The following is a 16831-nucleotide window of genomic DNA, read 5'->3' on the forward strand; positions in this document are numbered from 1 at the left end:
CCCATGTGATTGCTTACTTGGTAACTGCTATGTTTATAGTAAAATATGTCTTACAGAAGTTGCTATATACGCTAGACGCGTCTATGTTATATATGTTGATTTTTTTAAGTCTTCAACAGCAGCTGTGTTTTGACTTGAAACTCGAATGCGTTGTTATTGACTGATAATCTGAACTCAGACACTGATTATTGCGCGTTTAGATTTAAGCCTGAGCTTATGTTGTTTTATGTCTGGAGTATATTTTTGTACCTGCTTGTACTCGTATCGCTGTATCTATGTAACTTAGTGTATTTGGTCTTATGTAGTAGTTTTATGTAAGATGGTCTGTTGTTTTCATTCTGTTTTATCGTCCCATTTGGTAGTAAGCAAAGAATATTTACAGAATTCTATAATCATATCTTTATGACTTTAAAAGAGCGTTGTTAATTGCTAAAAAACTATCCGGAAACGTGAGATATTATGTGATAACGGAATTAATCGTACCCCACAGTACAATAGTATACGATTTAGGAAGTTAACAGTTTTTTTGAAACGGATGTATACTCGCGTGGTTGGGCAGCGACGTTGTTATAACACGCGTGTTCCGTTTCAAACACCTCGTGCCTGCTTACGTGTTACCACATATGTAACTTGTGAGTGCTTATTTTTTTGTTTATGTATGGCAGAATTTAAACAACCCTATTTTGACCACTGGGTTGGAGAAATTGCCGTGAAATGTCTTGCCCAAGGACACAAACGCGCATTCAAAACCTGCAAGGTCACAGACACTACAATCAGTATAAAACTATGCTATAGTAGGGTGGGGCAAACGGACACCTTTAGCACATAATATCCAAATATCCTAATCGTGTTTTAAACAATTAACAACGGTCTATGGGAGTCGTGAAAATACGATTTTATAATTCTTTGATTTTTTTAAGTTACAACAAAATGCGACGAGAAAATAGAATGAACAGATGTCCCATTTCCCAGCCTACTATAGAAATATAACATTTTATGAATGACATATTTGCAGTTAGGCCTTATGTTACAACTGTAACTTTCTGTAATTTAAATTATACGCCTGACAAAAAGCGAGCGATTTCTGAAAGGATTCTTTTGTATTTTTAATCGATTTTATATCCCAAGTTACATTTCATTAGTTTGCATATATAGTGAGTTATAATTACCTTAACTAGCTTCCTTTTCAAGATGCAGAGACTTATTACAGAGATACGGGTCATTGTCGGATGCTATCACGCATTATAATACATGAAGTCAAATCTGTTGGATTTGTATATAGTAGGGTGGGGAAACATGGGACATATTTTCATTCTATTTTCGTCCCATTTGGTAGTAAACAAAGAACATTCAAAGAATTATAAAACCCTATACTCGCGACTTTCATAGATTATTAATTGTTTAAAACACGATCAGGATATTTGGATGTTATGTGCTAAAGGTGTCCCGTCTTCCCCCACCCTACTATACATAATATATAAACTATATATAACGTTCTTTTTGACAGATTCGTGTTATTTTGTTTTAGTTGTTTTGTAAAATTTATACGCCCACTATTTTTACAACGTTAAAGTTAAACAAATGCTCCAAAAAGATTTTTTGCGGAATTTTATTTTATAAGAGCTACATGCAAAATTAGTTCTTTTGGTTTTAGAAACATTTAATTTCCTTACAAGTGAATTTTCGTTTGGTAGAATTATAAAACGGTATAGTTCTATACAGCTGCAGTGTCACATTATCAATACAGGCTTTATTTTAACCGTTTCGTTCGCATTATCAAAACGCGTGTAAATTCTGATGAAATCAAATACTGGATTTAAACCAAAAAAACTAGTTCAAAAGCTTGATAAAGTAGTTTAAGTTTACTGGAACAGCGTTTTTGAGACACTTTAAATCCAGATTACAATAAATTTTTACCTGCAAAGGCAAAGTTATATATTCGTCGTTTAACTCGTAAACGGGCGCGAGGTGTATGAAACAGAACACCCGTGTTATAACGGCTGTCGTTGCCCCGCCATACGAGAATAAAAAATACGTTACATTCATTCATTTCCTGATTTAACGTATAGTTACGAAAGCTCTGGTTTTAGAAATCCGACTCTGGCTGAAACGTATTCGATCTGAAGCGTAACAAGTTAGTATAGTTCATTTATTCGTGGTTCCACTGTTTTGTATATAGTTGTCAATGTTAGGCAGCTAACATGTAATTCACGTTAGCTGTGTCGAACATAATCCTATCAGATGCTCTGGCCCAACTGTCTGATTTGATTAAGGTATTCTGTAAGAGTGGAGTCCTATCTAGAGCGTGACATGCTATGGGTCCTGGGATCTAGGCCAGAGTTGGTACATTACCCATACATTGTATATACGCATATTTTATTCTATATGGGTGAGGTTCTATATAGTGAGGCCATAGAATCTGGGATTTAGACTAGAGTTACCCCTATTAAGATAAATCTGTTACGAGTGTCCAAATTGTCGCTGTAAAACAATCACCCACAAAAGTGCAGACGTGGTAACCCGTAAGTAAGCACGAGGTGTATGAAAGAATAAATGCGATACATTTCATTCAAAATAAAAAGCGGGAACCAGGTGTAAACAACTGAACAGCTGTGTTATTACGACTATGATTGCCCGCCACGCGAAGGTAAATAAATAACATTAACATTCATTCATAACTAAAAAGCGGCTACGAGGTGTAAAAAATTGAACAGGCTTGTTACAACAACTATCATTGCTCGCCACGCGAGGTTAAAGCAAGTTACATCATTTACCCATTCGGTGCTATACGAGGTTAAAGCAAGTTACATCATTTACCCATTCGGTGCTATACGACATCGCTTGTCTAACACGCAATTAGGCTTTACATCCATGAATGAATGATCTTCTCATTATCGAGTAATCTACACGCGTTTAATTACAACGTTAACAAGATCAGTGTACGATTACTTATCTTACCCGGCACCCTCGTCGTACAGTAAGCGTAAATTGATGTAATCCAAATTAAGCTTTATATGGGCCCTGATACAACGTTGTAAGGGCGTCCCTATTCTGCTTAATTATTTATGTAACTACCCAAATATCATGTACCATACGTAGAAACGTCTATGCACGAGCTGAAGTGTCGACACTATAGCGACGTTCGGTAGAGTTTTGAATAAACTGTGGGAATTTACAATTAATTAAAACATATTTTATTAAATATGTGTTTTAACGACTGCCGTTTTTCCGCTATGTTTTGGTAGATTCAGTTAAAATGATCCCCTTTTTGATGATACAATAAATATGGTTGGCAAGAATTTAGCGGCAAGTTTATATAGTAGGGTGGGGGAAGATGGGACACCTTTTCATTATGTTTTCTCGTAACATTTGGTAGTAAACAAAGAAAATTCAAAGAATTATAAACCGTATCCTCTTTACTCCCATAGACCGTTGTTTGTTGTTTAAAATACGATCAGGATATTTGGATATTCTGTGCTAAAGGTGTCCCATCTTCCCCCACCCTACTATATATACCAAACTACAGGACCTAATATGTTGCATTTATTTTATCCATAACGTGTTTTAGCAACAATCGATTTGCACCTAATTCCTGTTCTTCACTATAACTGGCCTAAATCCCGCCTTCTTACCCAGGATCTCGCTGCTATATTATAGAATAGAAAATACTCCTGGGTGTTTTAAATGCGACTTGAAAACTATGGGTTAAGAATATCAGTTTCATGAAGAGATATTTGATGGTGAGACGACCTTTTAACTTGGCCGCCTTTAGGGTGTTTACATATTCTTGATTAACTGATAACCTTTGCATGGAATATTATGATGTAATTATTATGCATAAGTTAATTAGGCTTTTGGCCCATGTAGGTAAGAGTTATGTAAGTATGGCTCCGTGCCATGAAAATTTAGAAGCATTTTAATGTGGAAAAGTTAAGTCTGTTTTATTGTATACGGGTGAGGTCTAACGGTGAGGCGCGCTAAGGTGAACTGGGTCGTAGCCTATATTGGTAGGATGGTCTATTACCCCATTAGTTTAGGTTATACTAATACATATAGTAGGGTGGGGCAAGATGGGACATCTTTGGCACGTAATAACTAAATATCCTGATAGTGTTTTAAACAATTAACAACGGTCTATGAGAGTTGTGAGGATACGGTTTTATAATCCTTTGAATGTTCTTTGTTTACTACCATATGGAACGAGAAAATAGAATGAAAAAATGTCCCATCTTCCCCCACCCTACTATAACTAAATACAGAATATAACTATAACTGATGTGTCTTGAGCATTTGAGTGTGTTTTATTCTGTATGGGCGAAGTCCTAAAGGCGAGGGTTTGGCGGGACATCGACAGTCGTTATAACACGGGTGTTCTGTTTCATACACCTCGTGCCAGCTTACGAGTTATAATGAATGTAACTCAGTTGGTAATTGTTTATTTATCCTCGTGTGGCGAGTAATGACAGTCGTTATAACAAGCGTGTTTTATTTCAAACACCTCGTGCCAGCTTACGTATATGTAACTTTGTGAATAAATACGTTAACTGACAGCTGGGGGTTTAATTTTGATGTTTCTTTTTATATAGTTTTGAATAATGATCTAAAGTCCAAATGTATGATACCGTTAGCAAAGGCATCTGAAACGATGGTATTTTGGCTTTAAAGTGCCCGGAAAGATCGGCATTATCTATTGGTATTGCTTTTTGGTCTTTTTACATTTATCTGCTAAAATCTAAATGTTTATGCATTTAGTAACGTGAGGTAGATGGATACCGTTAGCACATAATATCCTATATTTCCCAATCGTGATTTTAACAACCAACAACGCTATTTTAGAGCTGTGAGGATACACTTATCTATTACTCTCTATATATATTCTTTGTTTACTACAAAATGAGACGATAGAAGTGAATGAAAACGTCTCAACCGTTGAAATGTTGCATGCAATTTCATTTCTTTATGTGATTTGTACCATTTTACGCATTATGTTTATTCTACAGGGGTTAGCCTACAGTTTTAGGCCAATTTTAAAGCTTTGGGAATTTCTTCTGCAAAACAATATGGGTTTATAGCAACTAATTAACTGGATCACTTTGTAAAGGTATGTATTGAATGAATCTGTTATGTCAAAACTTTTGCCTGTTTTGGCGCGTAAACTTTACTATTGTGACGTTACTGCGGCGTCTCTGATGACGTCACCGATTACGCGCGAGGCATCTTTTTGGCGCGTATTTTTGTCGCGTCTTTTTGTTTTTGTTTCACAACCGTTAGTCTCTGTTTGCCGGCGTAGTGTAACGTTTTGTATTGCACGTAGTTGGTCTGTTGTTATAGTTTTAGTCTCATTATATTCATTTTGTTATTTATATTGTTGTAATCTATTTAGTCTATGTCGTTATGTTATAGCTCACAGGCTAGGATTAATACATTTTGTCTAAACGATCAATGTGATATCAAATACAAGCGTGAAAGTAAAATTGCATGAAAGTAACTGACTTAAGGTGGCTGTACACAGTATCCGGAGTTCGTTCGTTGTTTTTTTTTAAAGAGAGTGTTTTGATCCGACGATTGCACCATTTACTTGCCTGCAATACGTAAGGACGTTGACTTTATGTTTGACCCTATTATTCTTAACCGCAGTTGTACGATTGAGTACACATGTTTTGTCTGAAAGATTTCTTTTAACTTTTGTGTTTTAGTTTAATAAGTCAAAAGTCTGAACAAATACAATTCAGTTTTGAAAGGTTTGTTCCTGCGGTTCTTGGCTAAATATATAACGTTCGTATAAAATGTCATTCAAAGCCAAGTTCAATGCCCGTAACGGCCCTGAACGTGTTTTTCATAGTCTAGTGGTGATTAAAACACAACGATTTAATTTTTTTGAGAGTTCGCAATCCGTATCAACGCTTTGTTGCGGCTCGTGCGGCCAGTGTTTCACATTGTGGTTTGTAAATCGTTTGAAGCTTGGTTTGAGATTAATTTGGGAAACACTGAGCGCTTAGATTTGATGATTCGCTTCATTTGAAATGTAATGTGTATTAAGTACAGAAATAGACTGTTGTATAACTTGTACATGCTTTCATTAACTGTAGGAAAAGTACAGCATATAGATGTTTAAGGATACAGCCCTAAAAGGCTAAGGAATACTGTTAAATATACCCACAGTAATTTATAAATTTGTGAGATGTTTTCATAGAAATGGGTTATTGCCCCGTTAAGAACTTGTGCTTTCATTAACTCTGGGAAAAGTACGGCATAGACGTGTAAAGATATTGAACGAATATTGGTGACATGGCTACAGGAGTTTCTAATTTAGTGATCTGTTTTTGTATAAAAGGCTAATGCGCGACTAAAAACTAGTGTAACATTTGCACGTTATAAGGCTAAGTATGCATTGGTACATAGGCTATTTCGTAGATAAAACTTAAACGCGTAATATATTCACGCTTATATAAGCTATATAAAGCGTTACAACACGCATTGAACTGCGCAGCTTATAGTGTTGTTTATAGTTTGTAACAGATTGCAGAGCTAAATGATAACAATTTTGTACGTATACGTGACGAATAGTTGTACTTTAAACGCGTACCATGACCAACGTGACCGTGACCATGCATACGTGGCTAGCCGGGTATATATACCAAGTGTATACTGTATGCGTATATACAAGTATAGACAAGATTTTCTAAGATGTTTGAAATAATAGGACATTTTGTGCTAATGGTATCCATCTTACCCTACAGTTCTTAAACTCGAAAAAAATCCTAAAAGTTTCCAAAAATCCTGTAATTTAAAACAATACGCACTGCATACGTGGCGAAAATCCTGCCGTTTAGACATCAATTCAGGCACAGCCTTCAGTATTCCTAAGAATCGAAAAGGTCGCAGTTTTAGGTTTTACAGGTCGTTAACTTTTGTCGTTAAACTTTGAAATCGAAAGAGGTAGCTTGTGAGTAAATTCTATTTCAGACTGCGGTTCTGCAGCAGGAACTATAGGACTGTGCCTGTGCTTATAAAAATAACGTACAGTAGGTTGGGGTAAGATGGTCTATGTTTTTATTCGCTATTATCATCCCATTTGGCAGTAAACAAAGAATATTTATAGAATTATAAAACTGTATCCACACGACTTTAAAAAGCGTTGGTAATTGTTAAAAAACGCGATTATGGCGTATAAGCTGAGAAAGTCTTTTTAATAAACACTAAATTATATCAGTTTCGATATGTTTTTTTCACGGTTTCCCCAAAACGTCATTTTTCAACCATGACAAAAACGTCTACGTTTCCACGCACATACACATACGTACTTTCCCCTGAAATATAAAACTGTTGTGTAAATATAAAACGTCAATGTCACGCTATTTGCTTCGTTGGCGTTCGAGTCAGTGTATCAAATTCCAGTGGCGCTTGTTTTACGTTATACATATAAGATGGATAGGATGTATACGACTTCTAGATGCATCCCTGTTTTTAAGTAGATTTGGTTTATAAGATAAGCCGTACAGAAATAGATTATGTTATGCAGTCTATTAAATTCCAGTAGAGCTTGTTTTACGTTATAGTAAGGTGGGAGAAGATGGGACAACTTTAGCACATAATATCAAAATATCCTGATCGTGTTTTAAACAGTTAACAACGGTCTATGGAAATTGTGAGGATACGGTTTCATACTTCTTTGAATAATCTTTGTTTACTACTAAATGGGACGAGAAAATAGATTGAAAAGGTGTCCCATCTTCTCCCAACCTACTATATACATAAAATAGCAAGAAAGTAGTATGGGACTGCCATGGTGTATTCAAATGTTTAGGGCGATTTGTTTTCATAATTTCCGTGTTTAAATCCCAGTTGCGCTTGTTTTGACTCTTTGAGGTTAAATGTCTTGGATGTATGCGACTCATAAACAGTGTATTCCATCTTTTTAAGTAGATTTGGTTTATAAGATATAGGTTGTACTGATATAGATCATTTATGCAGTGTTTTGAATTCCAGTAGTGCTGCTTTTACGTTCTATAGCTTAAATGGCTATATATAGGATGCATTGTGCGATTAAAGTAAGGTGTTCTATAGCTTTTAGGCTTTTATTACCGTATCCTTACGACTCTAAAATAGCTTGTTTATTGTTTAAAAATTACACCGCATTATTATACAAAGCGTTATAGGATCAGTACATTTCCCAAATATTATATACCATATCCAAATCAAAATAACATAACCACTATATAACTAAGAAACCTGTAATTGAAACTGTATATACATTGCCGCTATTCTTGCAACTAAATATCCGACCTCGCCCATATAAAACTACGAGTCGGACTGGACCGGTTAAAAACGCCTACATTTGGTCATTTTGCCCCAAGCGTGCTGCCCGGTAGAGCAAGCTGTCTTTATTATACTTTGCGCTGTTTATAATGAGAGCTGCATTTACTGTATAGTAACAGTAGCTGGATATTAAGTGTTAGTGAACGTTGGGCAGAGTTATTTATAATATGAAGTCGTCAGCAAAGAATAATTGGTACGGCGTAGTTAGAGGTACGTATACGTTACGAAACTTGTATTTATTTTGGTCTAATTCTATTTCAATGCGTGATCATTATTAATATAAATGAATGGATGATTGAATGTAACTTATTTATTCTCGCGTGGCGGGGCAAAGGAAATCGTTATAACGTTATTTTAATGCAGGGTGATTAATATTATAAATGAATGAATGAATGAATGAATGCGACTTATTTATCCTCGTGTGGCGGCGCAACGTCAGCCGTTATATCACAGGTGTTCTGTTTCATACACTTCGTCTATACATGCGCTGTAAAACGTATGTATACAATTTATTCGGTTACACATAACCGCATACACCGCACGCGAATTTGACATCTTATTTCTAGCACTTAGACTGTGTTTCGTGCCAGGGAGTTGTCAGTGCTCTGCTGTTGCGACAGTTTTTCCTGTAGTTTTGCATTAATATTTGAAAAGCTACATTCGAATATCCTTTTGCATTATGTATAATACGTTAAACATTAGCTCTAAAAGAATTAAGCCTAAACATACTGTAGCTATGTCAACATGGCGAATGTAGGGGTAAAGGTTTACATGTTAAATACTCCAGGTGTATGTGTTGCTATAAAGTGCGAGTTTAAATGAATTTTTTTTTTATTCTTACGCAAAGTGGTCGTTAGAACACTGGTGCTTCGTTATATATACCTCGTGCCCGCTTAAAAGTTACCACGTATGTAACTTTGTTGGTGATTTTGGTATTCACAACTTCTGTCTTGCCTAAGGACACATGCAGTCGTATTTCGTAGAATTAAATTCTATATATATAAACCTTTATTATATTTCTTAGCCGTCAACTCTGCGAAGACATCTTTTCTCGGCACCCACGAAAAAGACAACGAAAAACAGCGAGCCCAAGAGGAAAACGAGACCAGAAAACAAGCCGCGAGGTGGCGCAAGAGACACCTTAGTCAAACTGGTTTCGAACCATCTTCATTTGGTCGTGTGAACCCAGCTTTTAACTCAAGTTCCGAGCTTACCAGGTTCGATTTCCAGAACGATAAGTTGGGGTACGACGAAGCGAAATGTTGGGAGTATTATTATAGCAATACTTCAATGGATAATTTGAAAGATAGAGGAGAATCAACCAAAGTAAGACTATATGGGTGGATGAATGTAACTTATTTATCCTCGCATATGGCGGGGCAACTGCTGTCGTTATAACAAAGGTGTTTTTTTCATATACCTTGTGCCCGCTTACGAGTTACCACGTATGTAACTCTTATCTAGCCTTGCGTGGTGGGGCAACGACATACGTTATAACACAGGTATTTTGTTTCATACAACTCGCACCGCTAAGACTGCGATAACAAATAACATTTGACGTCTTAAACATCACATTTTGCCCGTCTATGAGTTACCATGTATGTAACTTTTTGTGTCACTATCTTTTACTGTATATGACTATCAATATGAAAACCAATTAGTGACCACGGGGTTGGAGCAATTACGTTTTTATACATTTATATATTAATAGTCATCCACATAGTAAACCCTAACTCCACCTTTGCCAGGACTTGAACCCGGGATCTTCATGGTCTATAGACCGCATGACAGAGGACAGAAACCATAACTTTGCAGTCGATGAAACTTACCGAGGGAATAACGGAACAAGCAATGATTATGAAAGGGTAAGATGTTGTAACATAAAGGGTATTTGTGGGTTGTAACTTTGTAAGTGATTTTATTTCTGTATTGCTGGGGTAATTTATGTAACATGTGTATTTAATGGGGGTTACCATGTATATAACTTTGTGGGTGATTATTTTTCTGTATATGGCTTGGTTATGGTATTGTTGCATACAAGATGTGAATTTTGGAATAAATGTAACCTATTTATTCTCACAAGGCGGGGAAACGACAGACGCTATAATATGGGTTTTCTGTTTTATAAAGGTCATGCCTGGATACGTGGCATCTCGTTTGAAACTGTGTGGTTGGTAGTTTTTGATATTTTTTTAGGGACCACTGCTGGGTTAGAACAATTGCCATTAAGTATCTTGCCCAAGGGCACATACCCCCACAAACCACAATGTTAGCAGCATCGAGCCTCGAATCAGTAGGCCCTAGCCCTTATACCACGTTGCCAGACAATACTAATTGAAAATACATTGTATATTATTAGCATACAAATGAACGAAGCAACAGCATCTACGACCGCTTTGGTATCCAACCTCAACACATAGTTGACGAGCCTGCAGATATTTCCGATGCTTCAAGCTGGCATTCCGATCTTTACCGAATCTCTCCGAACACCCAGCGACGATCAATGAAGGATACATCACCCGCAAGATGTCGCCGCGGAGCAGTTATTGGCGGCCAGAAGGACATAGCCGTTGCGCATGAAAAACATAAGTGAGTGACGATTACTTTATTACTTAAAACATAGGGGAAAACTGCAATAATAAAGTGATTATAGTTAGATATTAAGTACATACAACTCCAGCGGTAAATTTACGGTAAATGTTATTTAAAATTGATTGATTGACTCTTTTTTTGTTTCTTCTGTCATCGTAACGAAGGCCGGTGTAAATTACAAAAGCGAAAAGACAGGTAGTAACGGTAAAACTGTATAGTCGTCTTAGCACCCCTATGGATAAAAAATCGGTAAAGGGCGTGACCCCTACACTCTACAAATAAAATTATGTATTATAATTATACCATTTAATTAAACATCATTAAACGTTTTAATTGCGCCGAAAAATTAGGGATTTGCAATTGATACGTTCCAATTTGTGAGCAGTAGTTATTTTTTTGTTTAACCCCCTGAAGTACAAAAATAATAATACTATTTCTTGCTTAAATGCTCGACAGTTTAAACTCCTAAATTTAAAGCCGAAATATTTAAGCCGCAAATACTCTATAAGCCGCATATTTAAAGCCTGCGGATCAAATAAGCCGACAATTTTAAGCTGACAATTCAAAACCCACAATCCCTAATCCTTACGTGGCTTTGAATATTTAGTGTGAGTTTTTAACGACAATATTTGGCTAAAATATTCTTTTATAGGTAACATATGGGAAACCTTAACCACTCTATTTTGTTGTCCCATTTAGTAGTAAGCAAAGAACATTCAAAGAATTATAAAACCGTATCTTCACAACTCCGATAGACAGTTGTTAATTGTTTCAAACACGATCAGGATATTTAGGTATTATGTGCTAAAAGTCTCCTGTCTTACCCCACCTTACTATAATTATAACACATATTTTAATTATCACTTTTCGTACTCGGAAGACATTTAACGACAATTGCTCAAACCCAGTGGTCTCTAATGTATCGTCACGACTCTAAAAAAGCGTTATTAGGAAGTAAAAATATGTGCTAGCGTTTTTATCTTACCCCGCAGTGCTATATAACGAACTCGCATTGAATTGTAAATATTTAATCAAAACAAATTACTACACAACAAGTATCACGGGGCCGTGTAATGGGACAAATCTGGTCTAAACCCTAAGACGTATCGCGTGACTCACTGCAGAAGTGTAGGAACCTCACTCATATCCTCACTTATATAGAATATAATGTACATATATACAATGTTGGGGTAATGGACCAACTCTGGCTTAAACCTCAGGTCCCATATAGCATGCCTCACTGTAGGATCTCACCCAAATAGAATGTGCATCTTTACAATGTTAGGGCAATGGACCAACTTTGGTCTGAATCCTAGAACCTACATGGCATGCCTCATCGTACGACCTCACTCATATAGAATAGAATAGAATGTAGATATATACAAAAATAAAATGTTGGGGTAATATACCAACTCTGGTTCAAATCCCAGTTCCCATGATTTGGCTCACTGTAGGACCTCTCCCATGTAGAATAGAATGTATATAATCGGTCAACTCTGACCTAAATCCCAGGTCCCATGGTATGCCATTGTGTAGAACCTCACGTAGAATATAACCATACAGGTCTTATATGATTCATATCCCACATTATAAGATATCAATATTTAAAACAGCCTTTGCTTGGTAATAGGATGAATCATACGTGTCACCTATAGCATAATTTCAGCAACAACACATATGGTTCAAAATAAAGTTTCCGCCCACGCGCTTTCATACAAAAACAACAGCACGTCGTATATGTCATATATAATTATATGGTAGGGTAGGGGGAGATGGGATGCCTTTTCATTCCATTTTCTTGTTCCGTTTGGTAGTAAACAAATAACAAGGAGTTATGAAACCGTATCTTTACGGTTCCTATAGACTGCTGTTAATTGATCAGAACACAGCATCAGGATATTTAGATATTATGTGCTAAAAGTGTCCCGTTTCCCCCTACCCTATATATTATACATAACTATATATGCTGCGTTGTTCTAAATGATAAATCATACACCATAGGTTATGTACGATTCTATATAGGCTGTTTTTCCGAATGAATTTTAACAAAACAACGAAACGGTTGATCTATATTAGGGAGGGTAACAGTGGCAAATAATATCCCATATTTCCAATCATATTTTGAACAATTAACAACGTGTTTTTTAACAATACTTTAACATTCTTTTATTTTTTTAAAATTCGTAAGCGGGCACAAGGTATATGATATCGAACACCCGTGTTATAACGACTGTCATTGCCCGCCACGTGAGGATAAATAAGTTACATTCATTCATACCTTAACAACGGGCACAAGGTGTATGAAACAGAACGCTCGTATTATAATGACTGTCACCACACGAGAATGAGTAAGTTATATTCATTCGTATATGGCCGAAACTATACTTGTTAATTACTGCTTTAGTTTCGCCCCACCTTAAAGTGACAGAGTGCTGAAATTTTTCTTTTGTTGCAATGTACTATAACGCTAGCGAAGTGAACATATTAATAATGCATTGCCCCACGACATACAAGAGGCGTCATGCCGCTTTTTCCAATACGGGATTGTAAATATTTAATGAAATTACCATGGCGGTGGAAATAGCTCGCTTCAGGTGCATACGTCGTACGCTTTGATGAATATACTAGGGTGGAAGAAGATGGGACACCTTTTCATTCTATTTTCTCGTTTCATATGGTAGTAAACAAAGAACATTCAAAGAATTTGAAACGTATCCTCACGACTCCCATAGACCGTAGTTAATTGTTTAAAAAACGATCAGGTTATTTGGATATTATTTGCTGAAGTTCCCCGTCTCCCCCATTCACTATATATTTGAAATTCGTGATAGATTTTAACTCCCCGCCGTTTCGATATAAACATATATAAGAGCTCATACATATGAGACAGTTTGCTTCGTTTTTAACTTGTACGTCTTTAATTTTTTTTGAAATACTTAAAATACCATTCATCGCTAAAGAGGGTTTTAGTTTTGAGACCGAAACGTTTGAAGTGAAATCGTATTGTACATGGCGCGCTTTTGTCTGAATTCGAATTTGCCCCATGTTTCCCCAACCTACTGTTGCGAGCTTTTCTGCTGAAATCCTGATGTAATATAATTTATATTAATGATATAGTGACCATTGAGTGACAGGTTTATATTCTTACTATATTGGATATTATGTTTCCCATTTTTGCGTTCCTAAAAATGAAATTATTTCTGTTCAGAGGTTTTAGTAGGGCGTGGTAAGGCGGAAAGCGTTAGCACATAATGTCCCATATTTGCTGTAATAGTGTAATATTTAAGTCGTTGCGTTATATTTTTGGTATCTTATAGAGGGCGCCATGTATATGACCAAACACATGTATTTGTCACAAACGTTCGATTTATTCTTTTGTTCGTGTTATTGATTACAAATAATAGACGACATTTTCCAGCTTTTGTCGCCCGTTAAAAAAATCCAGCGCATTCGGTCAAAACTGTTGTTTTAGCTGTATTGTTGGTATGATATTTTGACATATATATTACTGTGGGATAAGATGGATACCGTTAGCACATAATATCCCATATATTACTGTGGGGTAAGATGGTTAGCACATAATATCCCATATATTACTGTGGGGTAAGATGGTTAGCACATAATATGCCGAATTTTGCAATCGCGTTGTTTAACAATTAGCAGCGCTAGTTTAGATAAAACAGAAATCTATAACCCCATCCTCAAAACTTTAAACGAACGCTGTTAATTGTTCAAAACACGGTTAAAAAATGAGCATTACGTGCTAACGGTATTCATCTTACCCACAGTGCTATATAATGTATTGCTCTATGCCCTTAGATATCAAACGGTTTAACATATGCTCTCAACAAACCGGTAATAAAGCCAATTTATGTCGCCACATAGTTCATATTCCATCGATCTTACCAGGATGGCAGGTGCCGTTACACCAACGTCTGTATCCAACAAAAAGCGTGCGTGTGCGGAGTGTATGTGCCCGCGTAAAAGCGCAAGAAAAAGAAATGTGTAAAATCAATGCGTCTTCGCGAGACGGTTTTAATTATGACAGAGCTATACTATTTATTCAGTACGTCACTTAGATCCAGATAATACAGCGTAGATATAGAAACAGCATTGGTTTAAAATCTACAGGGTTTTAAATACGATTTTACTGAAATCCTACATTGTTGGTTTATAAGGTTCAGATACGGGTTTTATTTGTAACGAAAGTTGAGTGTATATTCTATATATGAGTGAGGTTCTTTAGCATTTAGAATTTCCAGGTTTAAATACGATTTTTACCTAAAAAAGTACGTTGGTAAAGTTAAAAGTATATTTTATATGGGTGAGGTCTTTTAGCGAAATATGGATATACATACGTATCATTTTTTCTCTTTTCTAGAAGGTGGTTTATATAGGTTAGAATATGCAGCTGTTTTTTAAAACCGATTCACTTTTGAGAGGTTATAAATACTGGCTTAACAAGAATATAGAAAAGCCTATTTAGCGTTTTACATGTACGTAGTTCTATGAAAGGTGGTTTTGAATGGACAAAAATTGTTAAATACGCTGACACTAAATGAACACGCGGCGTCATTGCCAGACGTTTAATAATAGTTTTAAAACAAAAACAAAGAAAATTCATAGAATTATACAACCGGATCCTCACTACTGCTTTTGTTAATTGTTTAAAACACGATTAAGATATTTGGTGTCCCATCTTCTCCCACCCCACTACAGTACAAATATGACACTCGGTTTGGTTGCTAAATTGCTTTCGATGGGTGGCGCTTTAAAGTGAATCAAATCAGTAAAAATTAGGTTCCAGACCGAAATAGCTTTAATTCGAGATCGAAATGTGAATTATTTTATCATTCGTTCTGAATCAATACTCAGATAGAGCTAAAAATACCCAAACTAATATTCAGCTCTTTTCCTCGTTGACTGTTACGTCATAATATCTCCGTCGCCATGACTACGTCTTCGTCCAATAGCGTTGAATAATTCATGGCCCGTACCCGTCTGAACGAAAGCACCGCCTCGGTTCTCGATTTTTGCAGTCACCCCTTTATTGTGCGTCACAGAAAGCTATATGAGTTTCGGAATTCGTGAGCTCGTGCTTTTTTCCCGTTTTCGCTCCCTAAGGTTCAAGTTAGTTTAAGTAAGTTAAAGTCAGCTCTAATTTTCGTCAGGTTTTAAAGGATTTTAGATTCCATATTATTAAACTTTAGCTGCGATAGAATGTTTGTTTAAATTGAAAATGAGAAATTGTGGCTTTTAATGATATACTCGTGTATAATACTTAATACTTCATAAAGTTAAAAAAAATAATCACCCACAAAGTAGGAATGTTGTAACTCGTAAGCTGGTACGAGGTGTATGAAACAGAAAACCCGTGTATATCGACTGTCGTTGCCCCGCCGCGCTAAAACGAAGAGAAATGAAATTGTATATTTGCTCAACCAAATGCATTCAATAGTACAACAAACTTTTAACGTTAAAATGCATAACATAAGTTGTATAGCAGATAGTTATGTTTTGTAGAAAAAGCATTAAATGACATGATGACAATACTTTTATATAAAAAGCATTAAAAGTTTACAAGTTTACATACTATCATGCAGAAACTGGCCAGGGTGTTCTTTGTTGGTGTTATTTAGTTGTGTTTTTTCTTAAAACCCTGCTATTTCGGATGTCGTTTTCATAAACTAACACGTATATTAAACCAATTGTTACATTCTATATGGGTGAGGTTTTGTCAAAGATTTTTATTTAAGCTGGAGTTTACCCATTACCCAACAGCCATGCCGAAATCATACGCTGTTTGTTCTTTAAGCATAAACGCGTAGCATACGAAATGTTTTTCAAGACGTTTTCTCCGCTTTTTGATTGAACGCATTCGGGAAAGAGAAATTACCAAGCTATATACTCGTGTCAGAAA

At 36.1% G+C, this 16831-nt stretch overlaps 2 protein-coding genes across 3 annotated transcripts in view; one reads left to right on the forward strand and one right to left on the reverse strand.

Moving 5' to 3' along the window:
* Positions 1-16831, reverse strand: part of LOC101242471 — a 357398-nt gene that overhangs the window by 311364 nt on the left and 29203 nt on the right. The window lies entirely within an intron of this gene.
* Positions 8080-16831, forward strand: part of LOC100184382 (voltage-dependent N-type calcium channel subunit alpha-1B-like) — a 37496-nt gene continuing 28744 nt past the window's right edge. The window contains exons 1-4 of the mRNA XM_026837332.1: positions 8080-8529; positions 9344-9645; positions 10068-10184; positions 10679-10908. Of these exons, the coding sequence (XP_026693133.1) occupies positions 8487-8529; positions 9344-9645; positions 10068-10184; positions 10679-10908 (692 nt within the window). The 5' untranslated portion in view covers positions 8080-8486. The remainder of the gene's footprint in view (positions 8530-9343; positions 9646-10067; positions 10185-10678; positions 10909-16831) is intronic.

The sequence above is a fragment of the Ciona intestinalis genome, chromosome 13, assembly GCF_000224145.3.
Source record: "Ciona intestinalis chromosome 13, KH, whole genome shotgun sequence".
Taxonomy (NCBI): domain Eukaryota; kingdom Metazoa; phylum Chordata; class Ascidiacea; order Phlebobranchia; family Cionidae; genus Ciona; species Ciona intestinalis.